The sequence below is a fragment of the Chelonoidis abingdonii genome, chromosome 2 (genome assembly GCF_003597395.2).
Source record: "Chelonoidis abingdonii isolate Lonesome George chromosome 2, CheloAbing_2.0, whole genome shotgun sequence".
Taxonomy (NCBI): domain Eukaryota; kingdom Metazoa; phylum Chordata; order Testudines; family Testudinidae; genus Chelonoidis; species Chelonoidis abingdonii.
Genome location: NC_133770.1, coordinates 276,405,908 through 276,426,964, shown reverse-complemented (window position 1 = coordinate 276,426,964; position 21,057 = coordinate 276,405,908). Strand labels below are relative to the sequence as shown.

The 21,057-nt window shown below is 41.6% G+C and overlaps 1 protein-coding gene across 1 annotated transcript in view; it reads left to right on the top strand.

Annotated features, from left to right (window-relative positions):
- The window catches only part of EXT1 (exostosin glycosyltransferase 1), a 254,179-nt gene that overhangs the window by 214,788 nt on the left and 18,334 nt on the right, over positions 1-21,057 (top strand). Inside the window, exons 2-4 of the mRNA XM_032770037.2 lie at positions 7,436-7,529; positions 10,161-10,268; positions 18,004-18,123. Of these exons, the coding sequence (XP_032625928.1) occupies positions 7,436-7,529; positions 10,161-10,268; positions 18,004-18,123 (322 nt within the window). The remainder of the gene's footprint in view (positions 1-7,435; positions 7,530-10,160; positions 10,269-18,003; positions 18,124-21,057) is intronic.

Sequence of the window (21,057 nt, the reverse complement as noted above, 5' to 3'; positions counted from 1 at the left end):
TGCTTTCTTGCCTACACAGACAAACTCATACTGGTTCACTTAAATGGGGCCCAGAGTGTACCTAAATTGGCACAGGAATTCATCCCAACTTATCAGAAAATATAACTTGTCTGCATATCCAGTGAGTGGTCATTTTAGGATATTGTCCGGTATCGAAATGTACATCTGAGAAGAGAAAAGCTAAACTAGCTATGTGAATCTTAAATCTGAGGTTAACATTTCAGAATGTAACATGGCATTGGTTAAACATCAATATAGCAGCACCTGTGTTGGTGTATTTTTTTCCTTTCTTTAATTTTTTGTTAAATTTGACCTGAATAAAACAGATGCAAAAATCAGTCCTCATCTCTCCCAACATTTCCTTCCTACCTCTTTCAGGACTTTTTCAAGAATTCAGCCGACTGATTATGTGTTAAATTCCTTCAGCTCGCCCCCCTCACCTCCAATTGTCTGTCTTTCTTCATACAATGAACTCCTCAACACACATCTGCATTAGGGAAACAATTCTTTAGAGCATTATTTTCCTCATGGAAGAAATCTGTTGGATCAAGAGTGGAAGCCCACATGCTTGGAGTATTAGCACTTGGACTCTCAGTGGAGTAGCATTAGGAAGGAACACCATAGACGTCAATGGAACTACAGTATGGTAATTTACACCCACTGAGAATCTGCCATCCTGGTTTGTGGAGACCCGAGTTCAATTTCTGATCTGCCATAGTCATCCTGTGTGTCCTCAAGCAAGTTGTGACAGATGGACAATGTCCTGTAATATCCTGAACAAACTAAATGGAATTAAGATCAACTTTCTTAATCCTTATTGAATTAGAGTTAATACCTTTGGCGTACATTGTATTACAAATGCAGTTGTTCATATGGTTGTTGCGGCATTGTATGCACCTTGTCTTGTAATGGGGGGGTGCTAATGTGGTTCCTCTGTTATCAACCCTTTGAAGCCATCCCCGGCAAGGTGTGCATATACTAGTTCAAACTGGATTCTCCAGGGACCAACAAGCAAAGCAAGAGTTCTTTAGATAAATAGTCTGGTTTTCAGCTGGCTCCTGGCTTTTTTCTGAGCTAGTGAACAGACAGGACCCCTGGTCACGGAGGGCCCCAGTCTTTAGGAATAGGATTGGGCGGACTTGGCCAGATGAGGTTCTGTAAGACTGAGTGCTTGTTCTGAGCTGAAGCTGTGATGAACTTGTAAACACAAGGAATTCTCTTGGGTGGAGGGTTGAAGGACATCTCCTTCCAGAACCCATGTTAGAGTTGGGATGATGTGTCGTAAGCTTATTAAAGTACGCGTGCTTAGAAAGAGCTGTGTGGTACCTTATAACTGTAGCAATTACACCCGTTAACTGTCTCTGAAGAGAAAGCAAGCAGGTGTCCTTGGGCAACCTGTCTTTGCTTGGGAGAACATAGCGAAGGCAGGGACTTGTTCAGCCAGAAAGAAGTGAGAGAGAATCCTAGAAGATTATGGTTGGAAGAGGTCATTTAGTCTAACCCACTGCTCAAAGCAGGACCAACACCAACTAAATCATCCCAGCCAGGGCTTTGTCAAGTTGGGCCTTAAAAACCTCTAAGGATGGAGATTCCACCACCTCCCTAGGTAACCCATTCCAGTGCTTCACCATCCTCCTAGTGAAATAGTTTTTCAGATATCCAATCTAGACCTCCCCCACTGCAACTTGAGACAATTGCTCCTTGCTTTGTCATCTGCCGCCACTGAGAGCAGCCGAGCTCCATCCTCTTTGGAACCCCCTTTCAGGTAGTTGAAGATTGCTATCAAATCCCCCTTCATTCTTCTCTTCTCTGCCTCTTCTCATAAATCATGTGCCCCAGCCCCCTGATCATTTTCGTTGCCCTCTGCTGGACTATCTCTAATTTATCCACATCCTTTCTGTAGTGGGGAAGCCCAAAACTGGATGCAATATTCCACGTGTGGCCTCACCAGTGCCAAATAGAGGGGAATAATTACATCCCTCAATCTGCTGGTAATGCTCCTACTAATGCAGCCCAATATGCCATTAGCCTTCTTGACAAGAAGGGCACACTGTTGACTCGTATCCAACTTCGCATCCACTGCAATCCCCAGGTCCTTTTCTGCAGAACTGCCACTTAGCCAGCCTGTAGCAGTGCATAGGATTCTTCCATCCTAAGTGCAGGACTGTGCACTTGTCCTTGTTGAACCTCATCAGATTTCTTTTGGCCCAATCCTCCAATTTGTCTGGTCGCTCTGGACCCTATCCCTACCCTCCAGCGTATCTACCTCTCCCCCCATCTTAGTATCATCTGCAAATTTGCTGAGGGTGCAATCCATCCCATCATCCAGATCATTAATGAAGATGTTGAACAAAACCGGCCCCAGGACCGACCCCTGGGGCACTCTGCTGGATACCGGCTGCCAACTAGACATCAGCCCGTTGATCACTACCCATTGAGCCCAAAAATCTAGCCAACTTTCTGTCCACTTTATAGTCCATTCATCCAATTCATACTTTTTTAACTTGCTGGCAAGAAAGCTGTGGGAGACTGTGTCAAAAGTTTTGCTAAAGTCAAGGTATATCACTTCCACTACTTTCCCCATATCCACTGAGTCAGAACTAACAGAAGTTTCTAGATCATAGGCCCTGATTCTCATGGGGGACTTCAATCACCCTAACATCTGCTGAGAGAGCATACAGCAGTGCACATACAATCCAGGAAGTTTTTGGAGAGTGTTGGGGACAACTTCCTGGTGCAAGTGCTGGAGGAACCAACTAGGAGTCATGCTTTTGTTGACCTGCTGCTCACAAACAGGGAAGAATTGGTAGGGAAAGTAGAAGTGGGTGGCAATCTGGGCAGCAGTGATCATTATGGTCAAGTTCAGGATCCTGACAAAAAGAAGAAAGGAGAGCAGCAGAATACGGACCCTGGACTTCAGAAAAGCAGACTTTGACTTCCTCAGGGAACTGATGGGCAGGATCTCCTGGGACGCCAATACGAGGGGGAAAGGAGTCCAGGAGAGCTGGCTATATTTTAAAGAAGCCTTATCGAGAGTGCAGGAACAGACCATCCCAATGTGCAGAATGAATAGCAAATATGGCAGGCGACCAGCTTGGTTTAACGGAGAAGTATTTGGGGAGCTTAAACTCAAAAAGGAAGCTTACAAGAAGTGGAAACTTGGACAGATGACTAGGGAGATGACTAGGAAACTTGTACAGATGAGTAGGACAGATGTAGGTCTCCGCCATCAGAGCTGAGAGCCAGGGGAGCCAGAAGTCTGAGAGTGGGAAAATACAGGGAAAATACAGATGCGGGGTTGCCCTAAACTGTGATGCGAGTCACTTAGGGCTTATCTACATGGTGGGACAATGATGTCTACAGGGGCATGATTGCTAAAGTACACTAATGTGTTTCTTGTTAATTAGTTGATGTAGACCTTGCTAGTGTGCACTGAAGGTTCCCTAGTGTGCTTTAACAAAGTACTGTTTCAAACAGCACTACCTTATAGTGTAACAGCAGGATCTGCGTGTTTCAATTAAGGTACAACATGTTTGTGCCCTGCAGAAATCATAACACTATAGGGTGCATTACCTCACTGTGTAGACAAGTCTGTCTCTGCCTCAGTTTCCCATCTTTAAAATAGGGATAATAGTTCTTTTCTACCTCACAGGGGTGATGTGAGGATGAGTACATTAAAGATTATGAGGCATTCAAATATTATGGGAATAGGACCATAGTAATATCTAGCTAGATCAGTGATACTCAGACTTCGGTGGTTCAGGAGCCAAATTAGCGATCAACATTACCCAAAAGAGCCACAGTAGTTTGAATTCATTGTTTCATTTACTATACTATATATAATTATTCTCACAGCAAAATGACTGACCAAGTATTCTACAATTTGTTAATGACGTAGTGAAAGCATCCTGATTGGTTAATAACTTAGATTGGTTAATAATTAAATAACACCGTGTTTTAATATCACGTGCTACAAAGAGCTGCAGATGACACATTCAAGAGCCACTTCCCGCTCCTGAGCCTCAGTCTGAGTATCACTGAGCGAGACAGCCCTTAGTGTACTGGCCGTGGGACTGACTGATTTTCTAACACCTCTTTTCCATCTCCAATTTCTATCATTCCATCTTTCAGGCGAAGTAGAAATTTACAGTCCCAATACTGCAACCACTGATGTGTATGCTTCACTTTAAGCATATGAGTAATCACGTTGACTTTAATGTGACTGTTCACAAGCTTAAAATTAAGCATGTGAATGCTTTCAATTGTGGCCCCTGAGATTCTCAGGTGATAAAATGCTTCTTCATCTCCTCCCCGGCTAGGTGAAAGAATACTTTTCCCTCCCCTGCTAAACAACATTTTAAATCCTGTGCAGGGTTTCCGTTTTCTACCATGTCTCATAGAAAAGAGAGGTCTATATAAGTGTCTGAAACTTAAGTCCTTTTGTTTTTCTGTCACTCCTCAGCTCCACCCTCTGCAGTGGAAATTTTTGAAAACCCGTTGTTTTGTAGTCTGTTCTATGGCTAGGTGTTTGAGTTTTTGCTGTGTAAGAGACAATGACTCAGAGTCCATATCATGCAGAAAGGGACCTGGCAAAAGAGTTCTGCTGGCATAATCACCTCACAGTTTAAAATAGTTTCAGAAGACCAAGAAGTATGTTTGTCACAGTTCCTGCTAAGCACATTCTTGGTGCCCGGTGTTGGTCATATTCATATATTAATTCTTTTGTGGTTATTGTTACTGCTGGTTTTATTCCCTTTCAGTTTCTGAAACTGCATTTCTAGCAATACTTTGCAGTTAACCAGAAGCTTTTTGTTCATCTATGAACTGTAGGTAAATTTACCTTGTAATAGCACTTTCGTGACTCATGTTTTCTTCAGAAGTACATAACAGCATGAAGAAAAATAATACATGAAATGATCTCTGCTGTAGTCCACAGATAAGCACTACTTTTGTATAGGGGACTTCTAAAACATTCGTCGTGTAATGGTGTCTCAGATTTTCAAATATACTTGTGTGTGATCTCTACATAGATACCGTGTGTGTGTCCTGTATTATGTACAATTTTGGTAAAAGATATTGGGCTGCAGTTTGCATTCAGTGAAATCTGTGTATCTACATTGTCTTCAACATTTCTCGGGAATAAATGATGGCAAAATTTGATTCACTATGTCTGAGGATTTCAAAGAAATAGATTCTTAATCCCAGAGTGTTATCTGATGTGGATTAAATTCGAAATCATTCCTTTCCTGCTGCTATAAAGGACCATATTGAGTCACCTTAGAACAGTGAAGTTGAAGTACAAGTGAAATTTAGACATGAAAAGAAACTCTAGTGCAATTCATTAACTGTAGCATGAATCTTATTGATGGGTATGTTACTGTACTGTGGTTCTGCCGATGTTACATTTGTGGAGTACTCCTTGAAGTGAATGGAGATACATCCATGAAGGTTAGGATAAGGTCTGTGTATATATGCGCAGGTTGTTCATGAGCTGAGCAGTTAATTATAGGGGAGATGATAAAAAGCACAAATGGCATCTATTGACTTGGAAATGGGAATCGAACTCCTCTTTGCACCTTTGAAAATCTTCTCCCATATCAACTGATCAGTTATAAAAAAAGGTGCACAGTGTGAAAATTGCTGGCCTGTTGAGGCCTCTCCTCACTTTCACTGTTCTCATTTCCTTCTCTCTTTTCTGTTCTGATTTTCAAGCTGACATTTTGTGTGCTTGTTGCAGTCTAGGGTATTAACAGGATTTTAAAGTTTTTGCTAGCTAATGATGGGGACAAATGAGTGAAGTATTCCAGCCCTACAGGGGATTCTATTTTTGGTATTTATTAAACTTTCGTGTCGTACAATATATATTGACAGTGATGAGTGTTAGACCTCTCACCATGTGAAAAATGAACATTTTAAATAGGCAACTTTTTTATTCTAGCTTCCTAACAGTTTCCTCCACGTGCTGCATCACTGCAGGCTGTTGAGCTGGGACTTAGTTGCCAGTTGCTAGTTCTCTGTTGAGAAAAAGAAATCGCTGCCACTCGGTGGGAAAATATATAACCAAACTTGCAAGCTGTTTAAAAAAAACATCCACTTTGAAGTCTGTTTTTTAGTTTTAATTAATGCAACATGAGTTTTCATTTTACTCTCAATGGAGATAATCTTAATCCATTCACAGCGACCTTTCCTTGTGCAATTAGCTATACATGCTTGTTTAAGCAAATGGGCCTTTGGAAGATCTCTTCCTAATGACAGGGTTTATAATTGAAAATTGGCTTACTCCCATCTGCCTGCCCTGTGTGAGAATATAAAAATAGATCTGGAGATATATATACACACACATACATATATACATATTTATCTTCTATCTATATACATACAAAAAAAATTCAGTGCCTGCAGGCCATGATTAAATTAGATTATTAGAATTAGAAAATTTCAGTGCCACATGTTACTGTCAATGTAGCTACTGTCAAAGTAGCACCTGTCTCCAGAGTGCTCATAACTCTTGAGAGAGGAGGGGTATTTAATCTTGATCCTTTTGTCTCAGACCCAGCAGACTGCAGGGTCAGTGCCATTTACAGTTCCGTAGGTTTCCATTAATACAGAAGTACAATTAGCTAATAACTGGCTTGAAACTGTTAGGATGTGATGTGTGTTTTTGGTAAATGATTTTGAAGTGATTGGTGGAATTGGAACAAAAACAGTAGTATCTAGCTTCAAGCTTTAATTTTGAGGATCAGAAGTCATTGGAGCTCTATGATTAATTATCAAAATTTGTTTTTGTGCTTTTTTTCTTTAGCTGATTTCCCTTTCCTCCTCCACCCGCCTTTCCCTCTTCCCCCCCCCCCCCCCAGTAACAACTGATAACCCTTCTTTATTATTTCCTGATTGATTAGAAAGGATTTGTATTGTATAGCTGAATATTCTGGGCTGTTTTTTACAAACCTCTTGCTCAGAGGTGACCAAATTAATGATTGCTTGTGAATAAATCTGGTTCACTGTGTGAAGAGTCTTGAAACCCGGTTTTTGTGAAAACAGTTGGTCTTAATTGTCTGTATTTTCCTTTCACATTCAGAGCTCCCCCAAAGATATTTTAGCAGTAAAAAACACCATATGTATATTCCTAAGAACAAAACTGATGATTCTAAAGGCAAAATCCCTTTTGCCTATTCTCTGTTAACCACATTGATTGCCTTCCCATTACAAACAAAAAAAAGAGGTGGGGGGGGGGAAGTGGAGGAGAGGAAGAAAAAGACAGAGAGAGAGAACAGTTTAACCTGTTGGTGAGTGTACAGAAATGGACTTGACTGGAGATGATTTTATCCAGTTGTATATCAGCAGATGTTTGCATTTTCATGCACAGTTACTCTAGGACTCATTGTTAATTTGATTTTCTCTTTCTTATCTCCCTCCACCCCCCTGTTCCTGTTAGGTTTGATTATCGTGAAATGCTGCACAATGCCACTTTCTGTCTGGTTCCCCGTGGCCGCAGGCTTGGGTCCTTCAGGTTTCTGGAGGCTCTGCAGGTAAGAACTGGGGTTTAAAACTTTGACTCTGCTGGTTGGAATTCAGCTGGTGATATCAAGAGGTGATGTTTGGGGTTGTGTTTAATTTCCCTAGTGGGCAGTAATCCCCACTGCGGAAGCCTCTAGTCATGCTTCCGAAGCAATTGGCAGCTTCTTTGCAGGAGGGGCTCTGCACTGAGCTCATCTGAAGATAGAATTGCGTTACCTCCATGGAGAGGGTTTCCCTGCTCATTGTAGAAGAGGCGAAGTTGGATCCGTTTAGATCAGTGTTTGCCCAACTGAGTCTGGATTCTCAGGGGAGACCTTGACCTGTTCTAGCAAGTCCTGGGGCAATAAAAACAGCTTATTGTTTTCAGCTGAAGCAGACTTGCCTACGTGTTGTTCACTGTACTGCATACTGAAAGTGCAGATGATAGTTCTGTTCTGCTGCTTCCCATCTGAAAGTAATGCAGCAAGAAGGACATTCAAACCGACTGCTGTCTACATGTTTAAAATATTCTTCCGTATTGTGTCAAAGGCAGGACTCCCCAACTCCTCTTCACCTTTTTGAAATCTTTCAGTCAGCAAGATGCTCTTTTTTGTTTGACCAGCAATGGAGAGCAAAGGCATAAAGTTTGAAAATCCTGTGACAGACAGTGTGGTTCAGTAGCACTGGAGCAGGAGTCAGGTAACAGGGCTTCTATTCCTGTCTCTCCCACTGAGCCACTCTGTCTCCTCCTGCCGAAGTCACTTCTCTTCTCCCCTAAGCACTGCACTAAGGCCTGGTCTACATTGGGAGGTGATCCGATGTATGATACGCAACTTCAGCTACGGAATTAGTTTAGCTGAAATCGACGTATCTTATTTTGACTTACCTCCCGTCCTCAGGGTGTGGGATTGACAGCCACAGCCCTCCCTGTCAACTCCGCTACCGCCACTCCCTTCGGTGGAGTTCCAGAGTCGACAGGAGCGCGTTTAGGGTTCGATATATCGCGTCTAGCTGTGACGTGATATATCAATCCTCGATAAATCGATCACTACCCGCTGATCCGGTGGGTAGTCTGGACATACCCTAAGAGCCAGCAACTCCTAAGTTCTGGTCTTTACTGAGGGTACGTCTAGACTACCCGCCGTATCAGCGGGTAGCGATTGATTTCTCGGGGATCGGTATATTGCGTCTCATCTAGACATGATATATCGATCCCCGAAAGCGCTCCTGTCGACTCCGGAACTTCATCAGCGCGAACGGCGGTAGCAGAGTCAACAGGGGGAGCAGCGGATGTCGATCCTGCACTGTGAGGACGAGAGGTAAATCGATCTAAGATATATCTAAGATAGTCACGTAGCTGAAGTTGCATATCTTAGATCGACACCCCCCCCCACACACACACAATGTAGATCAGCCCTAAGATACTGACTCCCTGTGTTTCGTCAGCTAGGTCACATCACCCTTTTTCTCTGGTATTCCCACTCTGTATCTACTTCTCAGGGAACTTGTGAGGTGTAATTGATGTCTGTGGAGTATTTTGAAGATGAAAACTGCTAATTGTTGTTGTGTTGGGGGGGGGTTAGACAATGTAATGAGGTTTCCTTACCAACAAACAGAATCTTTACCCATTGCAAATCTGCTGTAGCATAGACTTGACTAGATCAAAGCTACTGCACAGAATTAGAGAGTGAGAGAGAGAATGCACTGCAATTAGAAAACTTCCCCAGTGTTCCACTTATTACTGAGCATGGGAAAGACCAGCTCATTTATTGTACTGTCTGGGTGATAATTCAGATCAGTTAAATCTGGCTTGGTCTAGAAGAAACTGAACCACCACAGCAATGGTCTGATCCAAATCCCACTGCACTCAGTGCGAGCCTTTCCACTGACTTCAACAGACTTTGAATCAGGTCTCAAGTTCTGGTCCAATCGACGAATAGGTGGCAGTGAATTATTTATTTACTTATACAGTACCAGTAACGTGGTGTTTACTAAACATTATACAATTATGGTTGCTGCCCCAAAGAGTTTACCTTTTAACAATAGCAATGGTATATCAGATACACTGGCAGAACAGAAGCTGGTGATAAATGGGTGATATATGTTTATATTTAAATATAAAGTCAATGGATTAAATTTTCCAAACTGGTCTCTCTGACTGTGGCCAGGTTTTGTACATGCAGTTGTTTACAAGCACAGAACATATACTATGATGTACAAAGTGGATAACTAAACATCTACCCTTATGGAAAAGAGCTATAGAGTTAAATATCAAATACATTTTCAAAAGATTTTTCTTAAACCATCTTATGTAATTTAATACGTAAGTTCTCCCTAGAGAACTCTGTAGCCGGTTCACAAAACATCTACATCTGAGTGCAAATTCTTCTTTGTACATGCAAAATCAGGGTTTCCCTGCATGCAAACAAATGTGGAGTCTGTTTGGAGAGTGGAGATCAGCAGGAATCTTGGCAGATGTATTGTTATGTCTGCCTTGTAGGGCCCTTTGCAGGCTTTCTTTTTTAATGTCTTTCGTGAGAGCTTGGGTCCTGACTTCTGCAGAAAATGCCAATAATTCAATTTGTATGCACTTCAAAGTTTGTACTAATCAATGACCACACACTCAGTGACTCTTCTAATGTCTGCGATTCCTCTGTGTGCAGGCTGCCTGTGTCCCAGTTATGCTTAGCAATGGATGGGAGTTGCCATTCTCCGAAGTGATTGATTGGAACCAAGCTGCCGTCATAGGGGATGAGAGATTGTTATTACAGGTAAGAAAATGGCTGTGGCCTTCAGCATATTGCTTGAGTGCTGCTGCCACCAACTAAACTTGTAGGAAGATGAATCTAAAAGGTCAGTTAGGGTTAGGGTCACTGTAAATATGAAATCATTTAATATGACATCATTCATTTTCTGACCAGAGTGTCATTTTCAGACATTGTTAAAACACAGAGAAGTCTTTTTAAGAGTATCAAATTTCTCTTGGATGCCTCTCTAATAGGATGCCCTCCGTTATCTATCAACTGCATGCTCAAGGTGGACACATCATTTAGGAACAATTTCTGCCACCCGTACTTGTTCTGCAGAATATCTTACTCTGCAAAGAGACCTGTTGATGTAGATTGCCATATGTACAGGGAGATGGTGACACTGAAGATACTACTTGTGGAGTAAGGTGCTACCCAACATTGGTGTGAGAGGCAGAATCTGTCCCTTACCTTTCTGTACCTCACTTTTTCATTTTTAAGGGTGATGTTACTTATCTCTTAATTGTTGATCTCCATGAAGGAGAATGAAATAGGGCTATAGAATGACTAGTTAGTGTTTTGTTGTTACAGTCTGTATCTGCTTCTTTCTTAAATGCACTCAAAGATTGTTTTTCCTATTTCTATAATACTATTTCTGTGTTTTCTTCAAAATCAGTTAGAAGCCAAAGTATATAATGATATCATCAAGGAAACACCATTGAAAATCAATTTCTCCAGTGCAGAACCTATTAAAAGACAAGCATAAGCTGTGGCTGTAGTCCACTGGCTAGGGCACTAAACTGAGATTTGGGTTCTAGATTTCTGGCTGTGCCATTGAACTGCTATGTGATCTTGGACAAACCACTTAAATCTCTGTGTGCCTCAGTTTCCCCCTGTGGTAAAATGGGCATCATGATTCTTCTGTGATTTCTAAAGCATTTTGAGGCAAATGGGTGAAGTGCCAAATTTTAAAGGTATTTAGGTACTGAGGCACTAGAAATTAATAGGAGCTAGGTGCTCATCCCCTTTGAAAAACCCACTAGAGACACTCTTCTGCACGTTTAGTTGATGAAATTAGGGATGTAAATAATGTGTAAAGCAGTAATCGTGTAACTGATTAAAATCCTATCAGCACCCCAACATTTTAGAATCATAGAAGTGGAAGGGACCTCGAAAGATCATCTACTCCGGTCCCCTGCACTCAGGGCAGGACTAAGTATTATCTAGACCATCCCTGACAGATGTTTGTCTAACCTGCTCTTAAAAATCCCCAATGATGAAGATTCCACAACCTCCCTAGGCAATTTATTCCACTGCTTAACCACCCTGACAGGAAGTTTTTCCTAATGTCCAACCTAAACCACCCTTGCTGCAATTTAAGCCCATTGTTTCTTATCTTATGCTCAGAGGTTAAGAACAACAATTTTTCTCCCTGTTCCTTGTAACCTTTTATGCGCTTGAAAACTGTTGTTATGTTCCCTCTGTCGTCTCTTCTCCAGACTAAACAGACACAATTTTTTCAATCTTCCCTCGTAGGTCACCTTTAATCATTTTTGTTGCCTTTCTCTGGACTTCCTCCAATTTGTCCACATCTTTCCTGAAATGTGGCACCCAGAACTGGACACAATACTCCAGCTGAGGCCTAATCAGCACGGAGTAGAGCGGAAGAATTATTTCTCATGTCTTGCTTAGAATACTCCTGCTAATACATCCCAGAATGATGTTAGCTTATTTTGAAACAGTGTTACACTGTTGACTCATATTTAGCTTGTGATCCACTATGACTCCGAGATCCCTTTCCACAGTACTCCTTCGTAGGCAGTCATTTCCCATTTTGTATGTGCACAACTGATTGTTCCTTCTTAAGTGGAATACTTTGCATTTGTCCTTATTGAATTTCATCCTGTTTCCTTAAGACCATTTCTCCAGTTTGTCCAGATCATTTTGAATTTTAATCCTATCCTCCAAAGCACTTGCAACCCCTCCCAGCTTGGTATTGTCTGCAAACATTATGTGTACTGTCTATGCCATTTTCTAAATCATTGATGAAGATATTGAACAGAACCGGACCCAGAACCAATCCCATGACTGTGAACCACTGATAACTACTCTCTGGGAAGAGTTTTCCAGCCAGTTATGCACCCACCTTATAGTAGCTCCATCTAGTTTGTATTTCCCTAGTTTGTTTATGAGAAGGTTGTGGGAAACAGTATCAAAAGCCTTAGTAAAGTCAAGCTATACCACATCTACCACTTCCACCCTATCCACAAGGCTTGTTACCCTGTCAAAGAAAACTATTGGGTTGGTTTAACACTATTTGTTTTTGACAAATCCATGCTGACGGTTATTTATCACCTTATTATCTTCTAGGTTTTTGCAAATTGATTGCTTAATTATTTGCTCCATTATCTTTCCGGTACAGAAGTTAAGCTGACTGGTCTGTAATTCCCCAGGTTGTCCTTATTTCCGTTTTTATAGATGGGCAGTATATTTGCCCTTTTCCAGTCTTCTGGAATCTCTCCTGTCTCCCATGATTTTCCAAAGATAATAGCTAGAGGCTCAGATACCTCCTCTATTAACTCTTTGAGTATTCTAAGATGCATTTCATCAGGCCTTGGTGATTTGAAGACATCTAACTTGTCCAAGTAATTTTTGACTTGTTTTTTCCCTATTTTAGACTCTGATCCTACATCATTTTCACTGGCATTCACTATGTTAGACGTCCAGTCTCCACCAACCTTCTTGGTGAAAATCAAAACAAAGAAGTCATTAAGCTCTCTGCCACTTACACATTCTCTGTTATTGTCTTTCCCCCCTCATTGAGTAATGGGCCTACTCTGTCCTTGGTCTTCCTCTTCCTTCTAATGTATTTGTAGAATGTTTTCTTTTATTTTCCTAGCTGGTTTGATCTCATTTTGATCTCTTTTCTAATTTTGTCCCTACATATTTGTGTTATTTGTTTATATTCATCCTTCATAATTTGACCAAGTTTCCATTTTTTGTAGGACTCTTTTTTGAGTTTTAGATCATTGAGGATCTCCTGGTTAAGCCAGGGTGGTCTTTTGCCAAACTTCCTAGTTTCCTACGCAGTGAGATAGTTTACCCTTGTGCCCTTAATAATGTCTCTTTGAAAAACTGCCAGTTGTCTTCAGTTGTTTTTCCCCTACCAACTCCCTGAGTTTGCTAAAGTCTGCCTTCTTGAAATCCATTGTCTTTATTGTGCTGTTCTCCCTCCTACCATTCCTTAGAATCATCAACTCTACCATTTCATGATCATTTTCACCCAAGTTGCCTTCCACTTTCAAATTCTCAGCCAATTCCTCTCGATTTGTCAAAAGCAAATCTAGAACAGCCTTGCCCCTAGTAACTTTCTTCACCTTCTGAAATAAAAAATTGTCTCCAGTACATTCCAAGAACTTGTTGGATAATCAGTGCGCTGCTGTGTTGTTTTCCCTACAGATGTCTGGGTAGTTGAAGTCCCCCATCACCACCAAGTCCTGTGCTTTGGAAGATTTCGTTTAAAAAAAGACTCATCCATCTGTTCTTCCTGGTTAAGTGGTCTGTAGTAGACCCCTACCATGACATCACCCTTGTTTTTTACCCCTTTTATCCTTACCCAGAGACTTTCAGCAAGTCTGTCTCTTATTTCTATCTGAACCTCCGTACAAGTGTATACATTTTTAATATATAAGGCAATACCTCCTCCCTTTTTTACCTGCCTGTCCTTCCTGAGCAAGCTGTACCCTTCTATTTCAATATTCCAGTCATGCATATTATCCCACCAAGTCTCCGTGATGCCAACTATGTCATAGTTGTGTTTGTTTATTAGCATTTCGAGTTCTTCCTGCTTATTCCCCATACCTCTCGCATTAGTGTACAGACATCTAAAATACTGATTTGATCCCCGCTCCGCTCCAGTTCTGCCTTATCTCTCCCTTATTTATGCTATAACAGCTGAAATATTTTATGCGGGGCTCAGCTGTTGCCTCTGAGCCTGGGTGGGGTTGGCAGCCTGGAGTGACCCCAGGTGTGCCGGGAAGCCGGACAGCAGCAGAGCCCCGACACAGGGTAGCAACCGAGATGCCGAGCGCGCAGGGATGCTGGGATGATGGACAGCAGCAGAGCCCCAGGTGCGGCAGCATCAGGGACCCTAGCCATGGGAGGGCAGCCGGGACCCTGGGAGGAGTTTAACCATTAACTGCTTAAACTCGATGAAGTACTTTTTAAAATCTGACCCCAAAAGCTCTACTTAAGAGAGAACTATTATTATGAATTAATTGCAAGTATAAAAATAAGGTAATTTTTTGCTTCAGAGAACAATACATTTTTGTAAGCAAAATTATTTAAAAAATATAATTTGCTGATCTTTGTGTCTTCCTGTAATATGCCATTCGTTCTCTTCACAGCTGCTTCCTTATTGAACAGCTACGGCACCGTTATTAACAGTGTTTGTAAAGTGCTGGCACAGAGCCTGAATGTCTGCTCTGGGAAATGTTTTTGTTATGTTGCAGTTTTTCATTTCCTGTTTTAGAACAGCTCGGATGTTTTTATTTGCATATTCTTGTTACCATAGAACCAGTTTAGCTCAGTCTTAATTTAGTCTTCCTGCATTTATTTCTGTAGGGTTATCTTTTTTCCCCTTTTATTACCAAAATGACCTTTTATTAAGACGTCATCTAGTTCTATTAATTCCAGTGTAATCCTGCCAGATTAGTATTAATATGTCATTTTCCAAACCTGTCTTTCTGGACAAATAGATTAATAACTAATAGGCAAACATAGTTAAAATGGGAGCTCTGATTTTGCTTTTCAGCTGTTATAACAGGCCAGGCGCACAGGCAGGCTAAGAAATGCTCTAACCTTGTCACAATGTTTATGGGCACATACATGAAGCTGTAGAACAATAACCTCTTCAACTTTCGGGGTCAGAATTGCTTCCGCATTACAAAGGAGAGAGCGTGCTGTAGTTATAGACGAGTGTTAATTTCATTTTGTGTCCATCACAAGATCAAGGCCTGTGAAATCATGCATGATGCCATGAAACATTTATGTCTATTAGAAGTAATACCCCATGGCTGTACTAAAATGCAGTCACAATAATATGATCGCTGTTGATAACGGTGCTGTTAACATGCATCACTATAATCCCATACTTACAGGAGCCTAATAGAAAACAATCCACTTTATAATCCATATCAGAGGACTGAATTTTGTAGTTCAGTGGTATAAACTTAAATAGTAAGGTGCCTCATTTGTATACAGGCAGTCCTCCGACTTACGACACAATTGGTTCCTTACAATTGCGTCATAAGTCGGAACTCAGAACCACAGTCTACTCTATTGCGGGACCAAGTGTCGTAAACTCAAAACCGATAGTCGTAAGTCAAATCAGGGTGTCAATGTAGAAGCGTCGTAAGTGCCATTCATCGTAACACGAACGTTGTAAAGTCGAGGTCTGCCTGTATATATTTTAACTGCTTCCCTGCACCCCCACCCTTCCTGTATTGCTTCTTTTTCAGGAAGGATCAAGCAAAAGACTCTAATATGCCACGGACCTCTTATCACCGTGACTGCTTTGCTTCTGTTTGGTATCCCACTCCCTTGGTTCCTTGTCCTTTTAAACCCCAATTCAAGGTCTGAGGGTATGTCTGAAATGCAGTGGAAGTGGGACTGTGATTGAAGCCCATGTAGACATACCTGAGCTAGCTTTAATCTACCTAACGTGGGTACCTATGGCAGTGAAGCTGCAACAGCACAAACTTCAGTGCAAGCTGTACAAGCCAGCCTGGAACCCTGGGTAACTATTGGGTTGGCTTGCTTGTGCTGAAATTTGTGCTGCCAGGGCTTCACTGCTATCAGGATGTGAGTTGCCTAGATTATAACTAGCATGGGTGTGTCTGCACATGCCACAATCACACACACACACCCCAATTGCAGTTTAGGCAAACCCTTAGATTACAAGATTTTTGAGGCAGAAATTGTCTCTTACCATTTGTACAGCTCCTAACAGTGTGGAACCATGATCCTGTTTTGGAGTTGTGGGCACTACCTGAATGCAAATGAGACAGAATAATAATTGTATAACATCTGCATAACCCTCCTGAATCTCTGTACATATCAAACCTTAAAACTTTGAATCCTGTTCTGGAGCAGGTTTCTTATGGAACAGTTTCCATGCAGAGGTATATGAAATTGCACAATAATCTTTGCCACCAAACTCTTTCAGAACATTATATGAAGAATAATTGTATTCTGATCGGGGATATTTTACGGTGTGTGTGTGTGTGTGTGTGTGTGTGTGAGAGAGAGAGAGAGAGAGATAGGGGTGTGGGTGTTTAGGTTAATCTAATAACTAGATGGACAATGATGATAATACTATCTTATAATAATGCAAACTTTGGTGCCTGTGTGTAACTAGCCCTGAACATAAATATATGACAGGCTTGTGAGAAATAAGAGACGGAGAATGAGGTGGCTGGACTTGAAAGAGAAGTAGGTACCACAGCAAAATAACTCCCCATTTCTACAAGAAGTGAACACACCCACACTGCACTGAAGGGGCCTGGTTCTCATTTACACTTAGGCCGCTAACACCACTCTGACAGTGTAAAGAGATCTTGAAGTAGGAATAAACTACAGTTACACCCACTCCAGTGGCCTCTTACATGGCCAGAGCAGTGAGCACGGAGAGCTTAGAGCTTGTCTGCATGGAGAATTAATGGGAAAGTTACTACAAAATAGCCAGGGTATGAATTCAATAGCTATTTCCCACTAACTCCCCACTTTTTTGCCATTTAGCTTAATCTGCTTCCAGAGGGGACAAACCTAAACTGCACGAAGGAACTCAATGCAGACTAAGTGTCCACATGGGGTGCTAATGTGGAGTAGCTATTCCCCTCTAGCTGTTCTGCACTAGCTAGTCCAGTCCTTTTCCCTGAGTAGACAAGCTCTTAATGCAAATGAGAATTGAGCTTTTAAGAAGCTAAATACTAGTCTGTACAGATGCTGGACTCTCTCCAAAGTGAGTGGGGAATGTGGGTTCACATACCCCCTCCTTCTGATCTGGTTTGCAGGACAACTCTCTATCAGGAAGAAGGATGGTAGGATTTATTTTTTCATTTATAAGGAAAACTCTACCAGAATTAAAGCTGCACAATGTGTCCAGTGAAAAATATCATTGTGTTTTCCTTGTAAATAGCAGATGTTTTCTTCTCTCCACATTATTCCACAAAGGGGTGGCTTTGCTGCAGATGCTGTGATGGTTTCTTCAGGGAATTTGTGTTGCCACGTTGTAGTGACTGCAATCGCAGATGCCTTTAATATACTTTCAGAATGGAGATCATTGTTGGACTCAAATACCTGCAGCTACCAGTATTTTAAATTGGTGGTTTGCAAAAAGCTGTGTGTGCAAGGGATTTGCTGAAAAGTTTCTCACTGTGACTGCAGAAGTGGAAAAAGTAGCATTTGCTACCATAGAAACAACTTTCTTTAAAAAATGGAGAATTGCTAGTAAATCCTAAGGTTGGCCAATAGGCTCAGATACCAAAGGTCACAAAAGGTGCTGCTGATTCATTTTCCAGTCGCTGTTCTTTAGCTGCTAATTCACATATCTGTGTCTGGTGGGGGTACTGGCTGACACTGAATCTATGTTGCTGGGTAGAAGCAGAGAATGCTAGTTTGGGATTCTCAAGCATGTATTAATTTGATTAGGTTACATTGTTTACCACACTATCTGATTGTAGTGCATCTTGTATTACAGATTCCTTCTACAATCAGGTCTATCCATCAGGATAAAATCCTAGCACTTAGACAGCAGACACAGTTCTTGTGGGAGGCTTATTTTTCTTCAGTTGAGAAGATTGTATTGACCACACTAGAGGTGAGTAACAATTCTCAGATATTAGTCAGAGCAGAGATGTTCCTTAATATGTCTGCCACACTCCGTGCTGAGCGGTTGCGTGTGACCTTGACTTTCATGACATGTGATTGGTCACCTGAAAAACCTTCAGCAGCTTGATAACTTTTCTCCCCTAAGGAAATATTTTCTTCATTATTGGAATCCACATAAGAAAACTGACATGGTGGCAAATAGGAGCCATCCGACACACGGACAAGTTGTCTTGTGCCATCACAGTTTCTCAAGGCTTTATGGCTGATGAATCAGTATTCCTATTGTACATAGTGAATGTGATCCTTTAAAGGACCTTACTAGAACTCATTCTGGAAAAAATATAATTTAAAAGCCCCTTTTCTCCCATTCCCCCTTAACTTTTTGATGCCCTTTCACAGGTCTCTTGTTCTGGAAGTGGCTGCTTGTAAGTCACCTGAGACTTATCAAATGTGTGCATTTCCAAGGGGAGATAGAAGGTGACATACAGAAGAAAGCCCAAATTATGCATAGCAGTCCAGCTGTGGACAGCCAGAACCCATTGTACTCCAGCCATTCTTCCTCCTTACCCCAGCGGGGGTTGTGGAGAAGGAGGTATATACTGGTTCTGTACTGACTGCAATCTCTTCTGCAGTTGGGCTATCCCCAGCTCCTTTTGTTTCTTTTACAGAATCTGTCCCTCAAGTGCAACTTTAGGGCTGAACTGAAACATCTTCAATAATGTGGCCATAGTTGTCAGTTGACTAGGGGATGGTTAATAACACCTTAGTAGCTTAGTAGCAAGGAAGACACTCAGGATAGAACAGGGAAGGAACCTGCAAGGTTTGAATTTAATGAAACCAAGTCGAACGTATCAGACATTTTGTTTTTTGAATCCAAGATAAGCAATCTCACAGAACCACTTCTATGTAGAGAAGGCAAATTAACAATAATTCTGTTCAGTGGAAAATAACATGCATGCTCAGGTGTTCATTCCAGAGTCCAACAATCCCTAGAAACGCCTGAATTGTTTCCTTTCAGAAAGAGAGAAAATAAAAAGTTTGTTTTTTATTTAGGTGTCGAAAGTTGGTAAGATCAGATGCGTCCTCTGCTTAAAATTTGATGTGGGGGAGTAAATCTTATAGTTGGAGAGGGAATGGATTTATTCTGGTAGTTATTTTCAGTCTCTAACTATAATGCTGTAGTACTGCAATATCTTGATGATCCTGCATATCATTTAGTCACCTCCTGTCTGAACTACAGCAATGCGATATGCCTGGGCATGAAGCCATCAACCCTTAGGAAATTTCAAAGGGTATAGAATGCTGCAGCATGTCTCCTCAGCAACACGGGCTACCATGAGCACATCAGACCTGTACCCTGCTCTGTACACTGGCTTCCTGTAGAATATCAACTCAAGTTCAAAGTCTTGAAGGTCTTATCTTCAGGATATTCAATGGTCTCCGCCCCGCATATTGTCACCGAAACCCTTGATGAATAACTGCATGGCTCTGGAGTGCCATGGACCTTTGTGCCTTGAGGGCAAAGCTTGGCTGTGCAGGTGACAGCTTTCTCTGGGGGCCAGACTGACAGTGTGGAGGGTCAGAGGAGGACTATTGCAAAACTCCTCACCTTCTGCTCCAAGTGCAAGGGGCACTTCTTCAACCTCTCTTCTCCAGTTGCAACACAGAGCAGCGTAGAAATTTAAGAAACAGAAGCCAGCCCTACACAGCTTACACAGTTCTCCCCTGGGAACAGGAGAAATGAGAGAGAATGAACCATGTGACAGACATTTAGTGCACTACTGAAGGCACCTAGACACTGCAGCTATTAGGTCAATACAAGAACCTGTATATGACAGAATATTTTGGGGAGGTAGGGGCCGAAATATTATGCCAGCAACATATACCATGTAGACAGGACAGATCCAGCCGAAGTGCCTAACCTCCTTTATTATAAAACTGCTTGTGTTCCATAATCACCAGAGAGCCTCTAAAGCTGGTGCTGGTATTTAGAAATCTCTGCAATACATTTAGCAAATTACCATCTGCTTTTTGTATTTTAATTGATTAGCTCTTCATGGATTCCTTTCCTCCTTTTCTATTTCCTTTCCTTCGCGTTTTCTTTTCTCCACGCCATTCTTATAGGCTGCAAGGATTCTTATATTGGTCAGAAGTGCCATAAATTAGTCTGCCATCTGTTAAATGTGAGATATTCCACAGGTTGGCTTCCTAGCCTACTAAGTAACAATATCGGTGAGATTTGTATGCCTTACATGCAATAAAGGTTGCATATGTTGCATGACATCAGAAGTTTGTTTCAAGATGAAACTATTTTTTGCTCTATGTACAATGAAAGATCATCAAATGTGAGCCGTGTGTTTCCCCTGAAGCATTGTCAGCTACCAAAGCAGTGGAAAATTGTACAGTCTATGAAAACCTACTCATCATCTAAACCTGCAGAATACTACTTATCTGTTTATGCATCAGTTCTAAGAAAACTGGGCAGGGTGCAAAGGAGCTAGTTCCATCTAGTCCTTCATCAGATGGTAGAAGATGCACATTTTTTAATTTCTCTCTTCATTTTCTGGTTTCTTGCTACATTCAGTGGCATAAATTAAAGGAGGGGAGAAGGCAGTCACTACCCTTCCCCCACCTTCCCACACAAAACACCTCATGGCTGAAGCATGTAACTTTACATCTATTAACAGAAATATCTAGAGATGCACTTGATAGTGTAACATAACTAACTCTGACCCAGTCTTGAGTCCGCTAGTCTCATGTGAAAAATGCTGCTAGTTTGACGTTAAGATTGTTCCTGTGCATTTCCCATGTATTCACAAATTTTAGGAAATGACCATTTGGGACAGCCTTCATTCACATGCCGTATCACCCTAATGCCACATTACCCTCATGCCCTTGGAGACTCCTTACCTCTACAACTAAC